General features: G+C 40.0%; 1 protein-coding gene across 1 annotated transcript in view; it reads right to left on the bottom strand.

The window, feature by feature from the left end:
- LOC140738030 (vesicle-associated membrane protein 8) overlaps positions 1 to 11,875 on the bottom strand; it is a 222,167-nt gene extending 210,292 nt beyond the window's left edge. The window contains exon 1 of the mRNA XM_073065006.1: positions 11,721 to 11,875. Coding sequence (XP_072921107.1) covers positions 11,721 to 11,723 — 3 coding nt within the window. The 5' untranslated portion in view covers positions 11,724 to 11,875. The remainder of the gene's footprint in view (positions 1 to 11,720) is intronic.
- Between the last annotated feature and the right edge of the window lie 1,976 nt (positions 11,876 to 13,851).

Here is a 13,851-nt window from a genome sequence, read left to right as displayed (position 1 = left end):
TATGGAAACCAAAATAAAAGAGGCTATTTTTTCAATGAATTCAGGTAAAGCCCCTGGTCCGGACGGTTATACTGCAGAATTTTTAAAATCCTTTTCTTCTATACTCTCTCCTTGGCTTTGTAAAATTTTTAAAAATGCATTAACTGCAGGTAAATTACCACAATCTTTTTATGATGCCTCCATTTCTCTAATTTTAAAAAAAGATAAAGACCCCACTGAATGTGCATCCTATCGGCCTATATCCTTGCTGAATACGGATTCTAAGATTTTTACTAAAATTTTGGCCACTAGACTAGAAAATATATTACCTCAAATTATCTCTGAAGACCAGACCGGATTTATTAAAAACCGTTACTCATCTTTTAACATTAGAAAATTAATCAATATAATTTATACTCCTTCATCTAAAATACCAGAATGTGTCATTTCCTTAGATGCTGAAAAAGCGTAAGGTAGAGTTGAATGGCCATATTTATTTAATACGTTGCAGAATTTTAATTTTAGCTTGAAATTTATATCATGGATTAAATTAATATATTATAAACCTTTGGCTTCGGTTCTTAGCAATAATCAGAGATCTCCTTTTTTTCAGTTGTCCCATGGTATGAAGCAAGGCTGTCCTTTAAGTCCTCTATTATTTATAACCATATAACCATATAACAATCACAGCACGGAAACAGGCCATTCCGGCCCTCCTAGTCCGTGCCGAACTCTTAATCTCACCTAGTCCCACCTACCCACACTCAGCCCATAACCCTCCACTCCTTTCCTGTCCATATACCTATCCAATTTTACCTTAAATGACACAACTGAACTGGCCTCTACTACTTCTACAGGAAGCTCATTCCACACAGCTATCACTCTCTGAGTAAAGAAATACCCCCTCGTGTTTCCCTTAAACTTTTGCCCCCTAACTCTCAAATCATGTCCTCTCGTTTGAATCTCCCCTACTCTCAATGGAAACAGCCTATTCACGTCAACTCTATCTATCCCTCTCAACATTTTAAATACCTCGATCAAATCCCCCCTCAACCTTCTACGCTCCAATGAATAGAGACCTAACTTGTTCAACCTTTCTCTGTAACTTAAGTGCTGAAACCCAGGTAACATCCTAGTAAATCGTCTCTGCACTCTCTCTAATTTATTCATATCTTTCCTATAATTCGGTGACCAGAACTGTACACAATATTCCAAATTTGGCCTTACCAATGCCTTGAACAATTTTAACATTACATCCCAACTTCTGTACTCAATGCTCTGATTTATAAAGGCCAGCGTTCCAAAAGCCTTCTTCACCACCCTATCTACATGAGACTCCACCTTCAGGGAACTATGCACTGTTATTCCTAGATCTCTCTGTTCCACTGCATTCCTCAATGCCCTACCATTTACCCTGTATGTTCTATTTGGATTATTCCTGCCAAAATGTAGAACCTCACACTTCTCAGCATTAAACTCCATCTGCCAACGTTCAGCCCATTCTTCTAACCGGCATAAATCTCCCTGCAAGCTTTGAAAACCCACCTCATTATCCACAACACCTCCTACCTTAGTACCATCAGCATACTTACTAATCCAATTTACCACCCCATCATCCAGATCATTTATGTATATTACAAACAACATTGGGCCCAAAACAGATCCTTGAGGCACCCCGCTAGTCACCGGCCTCCATCCCGATAAACAATTATCCACCACTACTCTCTGGCATCTCCCATCTAGCCACTGTTGAATCCATTTTATTACTCCAGCATTAATACCTAACGACTGAGCCTTCTTAACTAACCTTCCATGTGGAACTTTGTCAAAGGCCTTGCTGAAGTCCATATAGACTACATCCACTGCCTTACCCTCGTCAACATTCCTCGTAACTACTTCAAAAAATTCAATAAGGTTTGTCAAACATGACCTTCCACGCACAAATCCATGCTGGCTACTCCTAATCAGATCCTGTCTATCCAGATAATTATAAATACTATCTCTAAGAATACTTTCCATTAATTTACCCACCACTGATGTCAAACTGACAGGTCTATAATTGCCAGGCTTACTTCTAGAACCCTTTTTAAACAATGGAACCACATGAGCAATATGCCAATCCTCCGGCACAATCCCCGTTTCTAATGACATCTGAAAGATCTCCGTCAGAGCTCCTGCTATCTCTACACAAACTTCCCTCAAGGTCCTGGGGAATATCCGGTCAGGACCCGGAGATTTATCCACTTTTACATTTCTTAAAAGTGCCAGTACTTCCACCTCTTTAATTGTCATAGGTTCCATAACTTCCTTACTTGTTTCCCACACCTTACACCATTCAATATCCTTCTCCTTAGTGAATACCGAAGAGAAGAAATCGTTCAAAATCTCTCCCATCTCCCTCGGCTCCACACATAGCTGACCACCCTGATTCTCTAAGGGACCAATTTTATCCCTCACTATCCTCTTGCTTTTAATATAACTGTAGAAGCCTTTCGGATTTACTTCCACCTTATTTGCCAAACCAAACTCGTAACTTCTTTTAGCTTTTCTAATCTCTTTCTTAAGTTTCTTTTTACATTCTTTATATTCCTCGAGCAATTCCTTTACTCCATGCTGCCTATATCTATTGTAGACATCCCTCTTTTTTCGAACCAAGTTTCTAATATCCCTTGAAAACCATGGCGCTTTCAAACCTTTAACCTTTCCTTTCAACTGAACAGGAACATAAAGATTCTGTACCCTCATAATTTCACCCTTAAATGACCTCCATTTCTCTATTACATCCTTCCCATAAAACAACTTGACCCAATCCACTCTCTCTAAATCCCTGCGCATCTCCTCAAAGTTAGCCTTTCTCCAATCAAAAATCTCAACTCTAGGTCCAGTCCTGTCCTTCTCCATAATTATATTGAAGCTAATGCTATTGTGATCACTGGACCCGAAGTGCTCCCCAACACATACATCTGTCAGCTGACCTATCGCATTCCCTAACAGGAGATCCAACACTGCCCCATCTCTAGTCGGTACTTCTATGTATTGTTGCAAAAAACTATCCTGCACACATTTCACAAACTCTAAACCATCCAGCCCTTTTACAGAATGAGCTTCCCAATCTATGTGTGGAAAATTAAAATCTCCCACAATCACCACCTTGTGTTTACTACAAATATCTGCTATCTCCTTACACATTTGCTCTTCCAACTCACGCTCCCCATTAGGTGGCCTATAATACACTCCTATCAGTGTTACTACACCTTTCCCATTCCTCAATTCCACCCAAATAGCCTCCCTAGAGGAGCTCTGTAATCTATCCTTCCAAAGCACCGCCATAAGATTTTCTCGGACAAGCAATGCAACACCTCCTCCTCTGGCCCCTCCTACTCTATCACACCTGAAGCAACTAAATCCAGGAATATTTAGTTGCCAATCACACCCTTCCTGCAACCATGTTTCACTAATAGCTACAACATCATAATTCCAGGTATCAATCCATACTTTAAGCTCATCCACCTTTCTTACAATGCTCCTAGCATTAAAATAGATACATTTATTTTATTTATTTGACATTGCTTTGGAACCTTTAGCCATTGCCATTCGTGAATCACCTAATATTTTTGGTATTACCCGTAGGGAAGGGACTTTTAAGTTATCATTATATGCTGATGATTTGTTACTATACATATCTGACCCTGAGAGATCTATTCCTGCTATTTTATCCTTGCTTGCTCAGTTTAGTAGCTTTTCTGGCTACAAACTGAATTTTAATAAGAGTGAATTATTTCCATTAAATATGCAAGTTTCAATCTATAAACACTTACCATTTAAAGTTGTTACAGATCATTTTACTTATTTGGTTATTAAAATTACCAAGAAACATAAGGATTTATTTAAAGTTAATTTTTTACCTTTAATTGACCAAATCAAGCAACTTATTATCAAGTGGTCCCCATTATCTTTGTCATTGGTTGGTCGAATTAATGCTATCAAGATGATAGTATTACCCAAATTTTTATATTTATTTCAAGCATTACCAATTTTTATTCCTAAATCTTTTTTTGATATTATTGACTCCAAAATATCCTCGTATGTGTGGCAGAATAAAAATCCCAGATTAAGTAAAAAATATTTACAGAAGCCTAAGAAGGAAGGAGGTTTGGCCTTGCCAAACCTAAGATTTTACTACTGTGCAGTTGATATTCGATTTTTAACATTTTGGACACAAGAATCGATTATAGTACCTTGCCCACAATGGGTAAATTTGGAGTGTAAATCTGTACAAGATTTTTCATTGTTTTCTATTTTAGGATCTTTGCTTCCTTTTGCTTTATCTAAATTGAATAAACAAATAACTAATCCTATAGTTAAACATTCATTACGAATTTGGTTTCAATTTCGTAAATTCTTTGCTTGAATAAGTTTATCTTATCAAGCCCTATTATATTGAACTTTTTTTTTCAGCCCTCTTTTATGGATCAAGTCTTTGTGTTATGGAAAACCAAAGGTATAACATGTTTTCGTGATCTATTTTTAGATAACAGTTTTATGTCCTTTGAACAGCTATCCAATAAATATAATTTGCCAAAAAACTCATTTTTTTAGATACTTGCAAGTTAGAAATTTCTTGAATAATATGTTACAGTCTTTTCCGAAAGTATGTCCAATGGATATTACGGAATTTTTTTTAGCTCTGAATCCTTGCCAGAAGGGTTTAGTAGCCATTATTTATAATATGATCATGAAAATACAGCCAGAAGTATCAGAAAAAATTAAGAAGGAATGGGAAAAAGAACTTCACTGTCTTATATCCACTGAGCAGTGGGAGAAAATTTTACAATTAGTCAATTCTTCTTCTATTTGTGCTAAACATGCCCTAATACAATTTAAGGTTGTACATAGGGCTCACATGTCCAAGGATAAACTTGCTCGATTTTATTCTTATGTTAATCCAACCTGTGACAGATGTCATTCTGAAGTTGCTTCATTGACTCAAATGTTTTGGTCTTGCCCCTGTTTGCAAAATTATTGGAAAGATATTTTTGGTATTATTTCAACAGTTCTGAATATCAGATTGCAACTGCATCCTATTACTGCAATTTTCTGTTTACCAATGGTGGATAATAGTTGTTTATCCCCCTCAGCCCGGCAGATGATTGCATTTGTTACATTAATGGCTAGAAGATCTATTCTATTGAACTGGAAAGAAATTAATCCTCCAACTATATTTCAGTGGTTTTCTCAAACTATTTCTTGTTTGAGATTAGAAAAAATTAGAAGTGTTGTCTTTGACCCTTCAGTTAAATTTGAAGAAACTTGGAGACCATTTATTCAACATTTTCATATGAGCTAAACTGACGTTTCCTGAACCTTACTCTTATCATCCTTAATTATTTGGATGGAGGTGTGGAGTTATTGACGCTACTGTGTATATTTGATATAATGCATTGGCCCATGTTGGTTAGGTTTTCTTTCATTTTTTGGGGGGGAGGCTTTCTTATTTTCTCCATTTTTTGTAACCACTATGTGTTTGGGAGGTTATTATATATGGATTATCATCTATTTGTATTTATACCTTAACCTATTAATTATGTACTCTCAAGCTCTTTGTATTCATGTTTCATTTATGTTTGTTTAAAATCAATAAAAAGATTTTAAAAAAATTTGTCCCTTGCTCCTAACATATCTGTAGAATCCCTTAGGATTCTCCTTTTCTCCTTCACCTTGACTGCTAGGGCAACTTCATGCTTTCTTTTAGCCTTCCTGATCTTTTTCTTAAGTGTCCTCTTGCATGTTGTACGCTTCATAAGTACCTCATTTGTTCCTACCTACACATACCTGCTATGTATCTCTTTTTTTTCTTAATCAGGTCCTCAATATCTCCTGAAAACCAAGGTTCCCTAAACCTGTTATGTTTGCCTTTTATTCTAACAGGCACATGCAAGCTTTTGTATTCTCAAAATTTCATTTTGAAGGCCTCCTTCTTGCCAGAAAACAGCCTGTCCCAATCCACACTTGCCAGATTGTTTCTGACACCATCAAAATTGGCGTTTCTCCAATGTAGAATCTCAACCCCTTGTATTAGCTGTTTCCACCTTGGGGAAAAGTCTCTGGTTGTCAAACATAGAAAAAAACAGGCCCTTTGGCCCACAATGCTGTGCCGAACATGTACTTACTTCAGAAATTACCAAGGGTTACCCAAAGGCCTCTATTTTTCTAGGCTCTATGTACCTATCTAAGAGTCTCTTAAAAGACCCCATCGTAGCTGCCTCCACCAACATCGCCGGCAGCCCATTCCATGCACTCACCACTCTGCGTAAAAAACTTACCCCTGATGTCTCCTCTGTACCTACTTCCAAGCACCTTAAAACTGTGCCCTTTCATGTTAGCCATTTCAGCCCTGGGGAAAAGCCTCTGACTATCCACACAATCAATGCCTCTCATCATCTTATACACCTCTATTAGGTCACCTCTCATCCTCTGTCACTCCAAGGAGAAAAGGCTAAGTTTACTCAACCTATTCTCATAAGGCATGCTCCCCAATCCAGGCAACATCCTTGTAAATCTCCTCTACACCCTTGCTATGGTTTCCACATCCTTCCTGTAAGTGAGGCGACCAGAACTGAGCACAGTACTCCAAGTGGGGTCTGACCAGTGTCCTATATAGTTGCAACATTACCTCTCAGCTCCTAAACTCAATCCCACAGTTGATGAAGGCCAATGCACCATATGCCTTCTTAACCACAGAGTCAATCTGCATTGCAGCTTTGTGTGTCCTATGGACTCGGACCCTAAGATTCTTCTGGCCCTCCACACTGCCAAGAGTCTTACCATTAATATTATATTCTGCCACCATATTTGACCAACCAAAACGAATCACCTGACACTTATCTTGGTTGAACTCCATCTGCCACTTCTCAGCCCAGTTTTGCATCCTATCAATGTCCCACCGTAACCTCTGACAGCCCTCCACACTATCCACAACACTTTCAACCTTTGTGTTATCAGCAAACTTACTAACCTCCACTTCCTCATCCAGGTCATTTATAAAAATCACAAAGAGTAAGGGTCTCAGAACAGATCTCTGAGGCACACCACTGGTGACAGACCTCCATGCAGAATATGACCCATCTACAACCACTCTTGGCCTTCTGTAGGCAAGCCAGTTCTGAATCCACAAAGTAATGTCCCCTTGGATCCCATGCCTCCTTACTTTCTCAATAAGTCTTGCACGGGATACCTTATCAAATGCCTTGTTAAAATCCATATACACTACATCTACTGCTCTTCCTTCATCAATGTGTTTAGTCACATCCTCAAAAACTTCAACCAGGTTCATAACGCACAACCTGCCTTTGACAAAGCCATGCTGCTATTCCTAAACATATTATGCCTCTCCAAATGTTCATTTGGAGCCCTTCAGGAGCTTTTCCATCAAATTACCAACCACTGAATTAAGACTCGCTGGTCTATAATTTCCTGTGCTATCTCTACTCCCTTTCTTGAATAAGGGAACAACATCAGCAACCCTCCAATCCTCTGGAACCTCTCCTATTCCCAATGATGATGCAAAGATCATCGTTAGAAGCTCAGAAATCTCCTCCCTTGCCTCCCAGAGTAGCCTTGGTATCACCTTGTCCAGTCGCTGTGACTTAACCAACTTGATGCTTTCCAAAATCTCCAGCACATCCTCTTTCTTAATATTTATATGCTCAAGCTTTTCAGTCTGCTGTAAGTCATTCCTACAATCGCCGAGGTTCTTTTCCATAGTAAATACTGAAGCAAAGTACTCAATAAGTACCTTTGCTACCTCCTCCAGTTCCATATACACTTTTCCACTGTCACACTTGATTGGTCCTATTCTCTCATGTCTTATCCTTTTGCTCTTCACATACTTGTAGAATGCCTTGGGGTTTTCCTTAATCCTGAACGCCAAGGCCTTTTCATGGCCCCTTCTGGCTCTCCTAATTTCATTCTTAAGATCCTTCCTGCTAGCCTTATAATCTTCTAGATCTCTATCGTTACCTAGTTTTTTGAACCTTTCGTAAGCTTTTCTTCTCTTCTTGACTAGATTTACAATAGCTTTTGTACACCATGGTTCCTACACACTACCATCCTTTCCCTGTCTCATTGGAACATACTTATGCAGAACGCCACACAAATATCCCCTGAACATTTGCCACATTTCTTCCGTATATTTCCCTGAGAACATCTGTTCCTGATTTACACTTCCAAGTTCCTGCCTGATAGCCTCATATTTCCCCTTACTGCCGTTAAACACTTGCCTAACTTGTCTGTTCTTAACCCTTTCCAGTACTACGGTAAAGGAGATAGAATTGTGATCACTATCTCCAAAATGCTCTCCCACTGAGAAATCTGATACCTGACCAGGTGCATTTCCCAATACCAAATCAAGTACAGCCTCTCCTCTCGTCGGCTTATCTACATATTGTGCTAAGAAACCTTCCTGAACACACCTAACAAACTCCACCCTATCTAAACCCCTTGCTCTAGGGAGATGCCAATCAATATTTGGGAAATTAAAATCTCTCACCACATCACCCTGTTATTATTACACCTTTCCAGAATCTGTCTCCCTATCTGCTCTTCGATGTCTCTGTTACTATTGGGTGGTCTATAAAAAACACCCAGTAGAGTTATTGACTCCTTCCTGTTCTTAACTTCCACCCACAGAGACTCAGTAGACAATCCCCCCATGACTTCCTTCTTTTCTGCAGCTGTGACACTACCTCTGATCAGCAGTGCCACGTCCCCACCTCTTTTGCCTCCCTCCCTGTCCTTTCTGAAACATCTAAAGCCTGGTGTTCAAAGTAACCATTCCTGCCCTTGAGCCATCCAAGTCTCTGTAATGGCCACCACATCATAGCTCCAAGTACTGTCCATCGAGTTATGTCTCTTATCATCTTGTACACCTCCATCAAATCACCCCTCATCCTTCTTCTCTACAAAGTGAAACGACCAAGCCCCTGAACCTATCCTGATAAGGTATGTGATATAATCCAACTATCATCCTGGTAAATCTTCTCTGCACTTTCTCTAAAGCTTCCACGTTCCTTCTAAAATGAGATGACCAGAACCAAACACAATATTCCAAGTGTGATCTAATGGGAATTTATACAGCTACAATTCTACATCCTTTTTGTTTTAGCCTTGAACTAAATGATGTGATTTTACACATTTCATGTTTGCTTTGTAATCTGTCCAATGATTTATGTTGATTGCTTCAACATTAGAGGAGAAAGATGTCAGATTGGATCAGTTGTTTTGAGATCCACTCTTACGAGTGAGATTTGTGGAAACAATTTTGTGATGTAACTAGACAGCTTTGTCATTGCTACATGTAGCTGTTCTCACCCTTTATATAGGTAACATTGGGACACTTGTTAATGAGGACACTCTTCTTTCAGACACCCGCTCCCAATCACCTCTGCCTAAATTGTGTGTTTTTGCAGTCCAAAGGAACTTTAATGGAAAGAACACAGTGAATGAAACTCTTGTTTTGGTTCTGCTTGTTACCCTTATTCCAGCAGCTGCTATTTTCATTTGGCTGACAATCTGGCCCCAAAGGGAGATAGCACTTTTTATACCCCTTGATCTCCCATGTTTCTACACTGTCTTGAAAATTCATAACTTTTTGATCATTTACTTTGTGATAAAGTATGAAGAAGGTTCAATATTCATCAGCTTAACTACATTTAAACTCTTTAGTTTGAAGTATAGAAGTGTAGAGTCATATCTATACAGCACAAGAACAAACCTTCTTCCCAACACACCTATGTAGACCTTTATACCAATCTACAGTAACCTGTTTTGCCTGGATTATGTCTATATCCTCATATGCGTTGCCTGTTTGAGAGCCTGTCTAAATTCCTCTTAAACTTAGTGTTTATATTTGATTCCACCAACTCCTCTGTCAATAGATATCTACGACCTCTCTCTGTGTAGAATACTTCTCCACTCTTGTTTTTGATACCCCTGCCACGTGAAAAAATACTTCTTACTATCTACCTTAACTATGCCTCAGATCAACCACCCCTGCTCCTGGGAAAACAAGCCCGACCTATCAGATCTCTCCATTACTAATGTCTTCCAGCCCAGGCTGCATCCTAGCGAACATCCCCAGTGCAACCACATCCTCCCAATTCTGTGACCATATACAAATATTTTCATTTCTGCAATCGAAGCTGATTAGAAACACCAATGCCTCTGAGTGGAAAACCCTACAAAAGGTAGTGGATTCGGCCCAGTGCATCGGGGGTAAAGCCCTCCCAACCATTGAGCGCATCTACCTGAAACACTGTTGTAGGAAAGCAGCATCCGTCATCAGGACCCCCACTACCCAGGCCATGCTCCCTTCTCGCTGCTGCCATCAGGTAGAAGGACTCACACCACAAGGTTCAAGAATAGTCACTGCCCCTCAATCATCAGGCTCTTGAATAAAAGGGGATCACGACACTCACTTGCCCCAACACTGAAATGTTCCCACAACCAATGATTTCACTTTAGGGACTCTTTATCTCATGTTCTTGTTATTTATTTATATTTGCATTTGCATAGTTCAGGTTGTCTTCTACACTCTGGTTGATCTTTCATAGTTACTATTCTATAGATTTGCTGAGTATGCCCAGAAGGAAATGAATCTCAAGGTTGTATATGGTGACACATATGTATTTTGATAATAATGTTTACTTTGAACTGAATTTATGCAGCCAAAAAAAGTTCAAAGTAGAAAGGAAAATGAAATGTGGAAAGAAAGAGGAGGATCAGATTGATCCTCTTTCTCTAGGTTGCAATGGTATACTTGACAATGAGGCTTCCTGCTTTTAACCATGTTTACATTTGTGATATGATTTGAATCCACAATTTTAAACACTTTTTATTGTTCTTTTTTAAATCAAAATCTAATCAAATGGAAAGTAGATTTCAAGTAAAAATTCCATCTCCAGACCTCTCCTTTGGCTTTGTAATAAGATACCAAGTGATACTGCTCAGATCTCCGCGTCAATCTGTGCCCCGCCTGATCTCAAATGGGCCATGTTGTGGGGGAGGGGAACTGCTCCGAGAAACACCGATGTCTCCAGGGGTTAGCGAACAAAACAACTTACCTACAGTTCCTACCCGAAACAGATTTAGGGTTGAATATGGCTGTTCTAACAATCAGACAGTCTGAAAGAAAACTCACTTGGACTAAGTCTTGGTGACGGTGGAAATCGCTCCCAACATAAAGCAACAGCTCAGGAAGCAATTCTTCAAGCAATAAAACAATGTAAAAGTAACAGTTGTGTTTAATATTTCTGGGTTAAAACAAGAATCAGTAAACTCTCACTAGTCCGTGTTTTTGAGATATTGGCTGATCCGTGCGGACTCCTTAATCCCCGAGTCCGAGGCAGAAAGGTCTGAGAAACAGTAGCTTTGTTTCCGTAAGCTATGTTTTCTCAGCCAGGCTTCAGCTCGCTTTTTATGTACATGGTGGCTGAAGAGGAATTTGCTTCCTTAAACTTTATATTGGTGGTTCATGCCAGTGAATTATTTTCTGTTAAGCTTTGAGAAAGACTAAACTACAGCACAGTACCTGTTCCCAACTTTACTGCAACCTGCTTCAACTTTCCTAGAAAATCTACTGCTTTCTGCACACAGCGAAAGAAATAGTCAGAACACCTGCAGATAAAAATAGTCCTCAGCAGGAGACAGACATTTTTGATATGTAACACAGATACTCCGCTTACCATTGTTGTATGTGAGCAGTCCCTCTTCTTGCCAAAGGAAGGTAAAATGTTGAAATTGCTGTTTAATATTTAACTGAGATCACCAAAATGTCATCGAAGGCCAGCCTGTAAGCAAAGCCGATGCTTGGATTTTCCCCTCCTCCTTTCTCGGAAGCAAATGGACCGTGGGCGCAGGTACAGCCAGTTACTGAGTGCAACCATAGCAACACTGAAACAGGTGAGGCTCTGCCTACCTGGCATGTGTTTACAGTATTGGGTAGGTTTCTCTGCAGGTTGTGGTGTATCTATCCACCTTTCATAAACTGAAATTGCCTAATCGACAGCGGTGTAACTGATCATGGTTGGTCATTCCTACCAGCTCACAGCTCGATCAGAAGGGTTGGACAAATTTGCCTTCTGAGTTCAACGATCACTGGTAGGCAGCACACAAACGTAAGGAGACAACGAAGTGCAATAGAGTGTACTTTACTGTGGATGTCGGGCAAAATGAACAGGCAGCTGAAGTTTATTCCTCCATTTAAAAGTGAGGAAAGATCACAAAAATTACACTGCAGAAATCAGGGTGTAAAACTATTACCCAGTTATGGCAACTATCGTTGGCATAGAAAATAGAAATTTGCAAATTCTGGAAACAGGCGTAAAGCCGGGAAATTTCACATGGGTTGGGTATCTGCAGAGAGTATCAGACAAAAACCTTGTAGGAATCGTCAACAGTTACAGGTTGGCAGGACAAGAAAATTTTTTGGGAGGGCTCACCCCGAGGACAGCCGGTGAGGCCAAAGTCCAACTCAGAAGACTTGGTGAGCCTGGGGCTGATTCCAGGTGGGTCTCCTAGGAGAAACCTGTGGGAACATGGGATTGGGGATGTACACTCAACAGGGCAAAGGTCAAACACTGTGGATCAGGCATTTGGGCTGATTAGTGGTTGAGTCAGGAAGCCAAAGGGGATGATCAGATAAGGAGTAACAATGAGGGATTAGGGATTGGGATGGGCGTAGGTGGACTGCCAGATGTCTGAAAGTTACATTTAGTCAGGTACATGCATAGGAATGGTTTGGAGGGAGGTGAGACAAATGCAGGAAAATTGGATTAGCTTGGTTGCATGGACAAGTTGAAACGTAGGCGTCCCAGATTTCCCAGAACTGGAATCAAAATCAGGTTTATCATCTCCGACATGGATTGTGAAATGTGTTGTTTTGGGACAGCAGTGCAGCGCAAGACATTAAAAATTAAAATGAACAGTAAATAAATACTGCAAAAGAGGAATAGCAAGGTAGTATTCATGGGTTCATGGGCGGTTCAGAAACACCAGAGAAAGAGGGAAAGAAGCTGTTCCCAAAATGTAGAATGTAGGTCTTCAGGGTTTTGTACCTCTTCCCTGATGGAGACCACGTCCCATATAGTGAGGGTCCCTAATGATGGATGCTGCCTTTTTGAGGCACCATCTTTTGAAGATGTCCTCATGGTGGGGAGTATTGTGCCGGTGCTGAGCCTATAACCATTTGCAGCCTCTTTCTGTGCATACCAGATGGTGATGGAAATGTTTAAGATGATACTTCAGTTAGCTTCAGAACACAGGCGTTTTCTAGAGTTAACTGTGCACAATGGGTTTTGGCCCGAAACGTTGACTCTTTACTCTTTTCCATAGATGCTGCCTGGCCTGCTGAGTTCCTCCAGCATTTTGTGTATTAACCGTGTACAATGTTTACTAAAAACCACCAAGAGATTCTACAACAATCAAAAACCATCCCTCCCCATTACTAACCTCAGTACTTTTAAAAATAAATGTTGTCTCACTGCTATACAAACTCTTCCTGTGTGAAGAAGAAAGCCCTTAACTCTGAGTGGAGTCATCGGGACGCTGTCGTGACGGCGATTTTTTTTAAGCAAACTTTCTTGTTTTCCCTGTGTACTTAATTATAATTTCTGCATGGATCTCTGACCAACGCCAAATATTTAGTGCAGGCATTTGGTCCAGATTGTACTTCCCAGCTTTCTCACAAATGGTGGAGGAACTCATGAAATCAGGCAGTATCTATGGAGGGGAATAAACAACTGATGTACTGGGCCGATCTCAGCCTGATGTGACTTTGACAGTCGGTGTCAGAGTACGCAGAAACTCAAAGCAGTC

Source organism: Hemitrygon akajei, chromosome 13 (assembly GCF_048418815.1).
Source record: "Hemitrygon akajei chromosome 13, sHemAka1.3, whole genome shotgun sequence".
Taxonomy (NCBI): domain Eukaryota; kingdom Metazoa; phylum Chordata; class Chondrichthyes; order Myliobatiformes; family Dasyatidae; genus Hemitrygon; species Hemitrygon akajei.
Note: the sequence above shows the minus strand (reverse complement) of the source record. Positions and strands in the feature narration are given on the sequence as shown.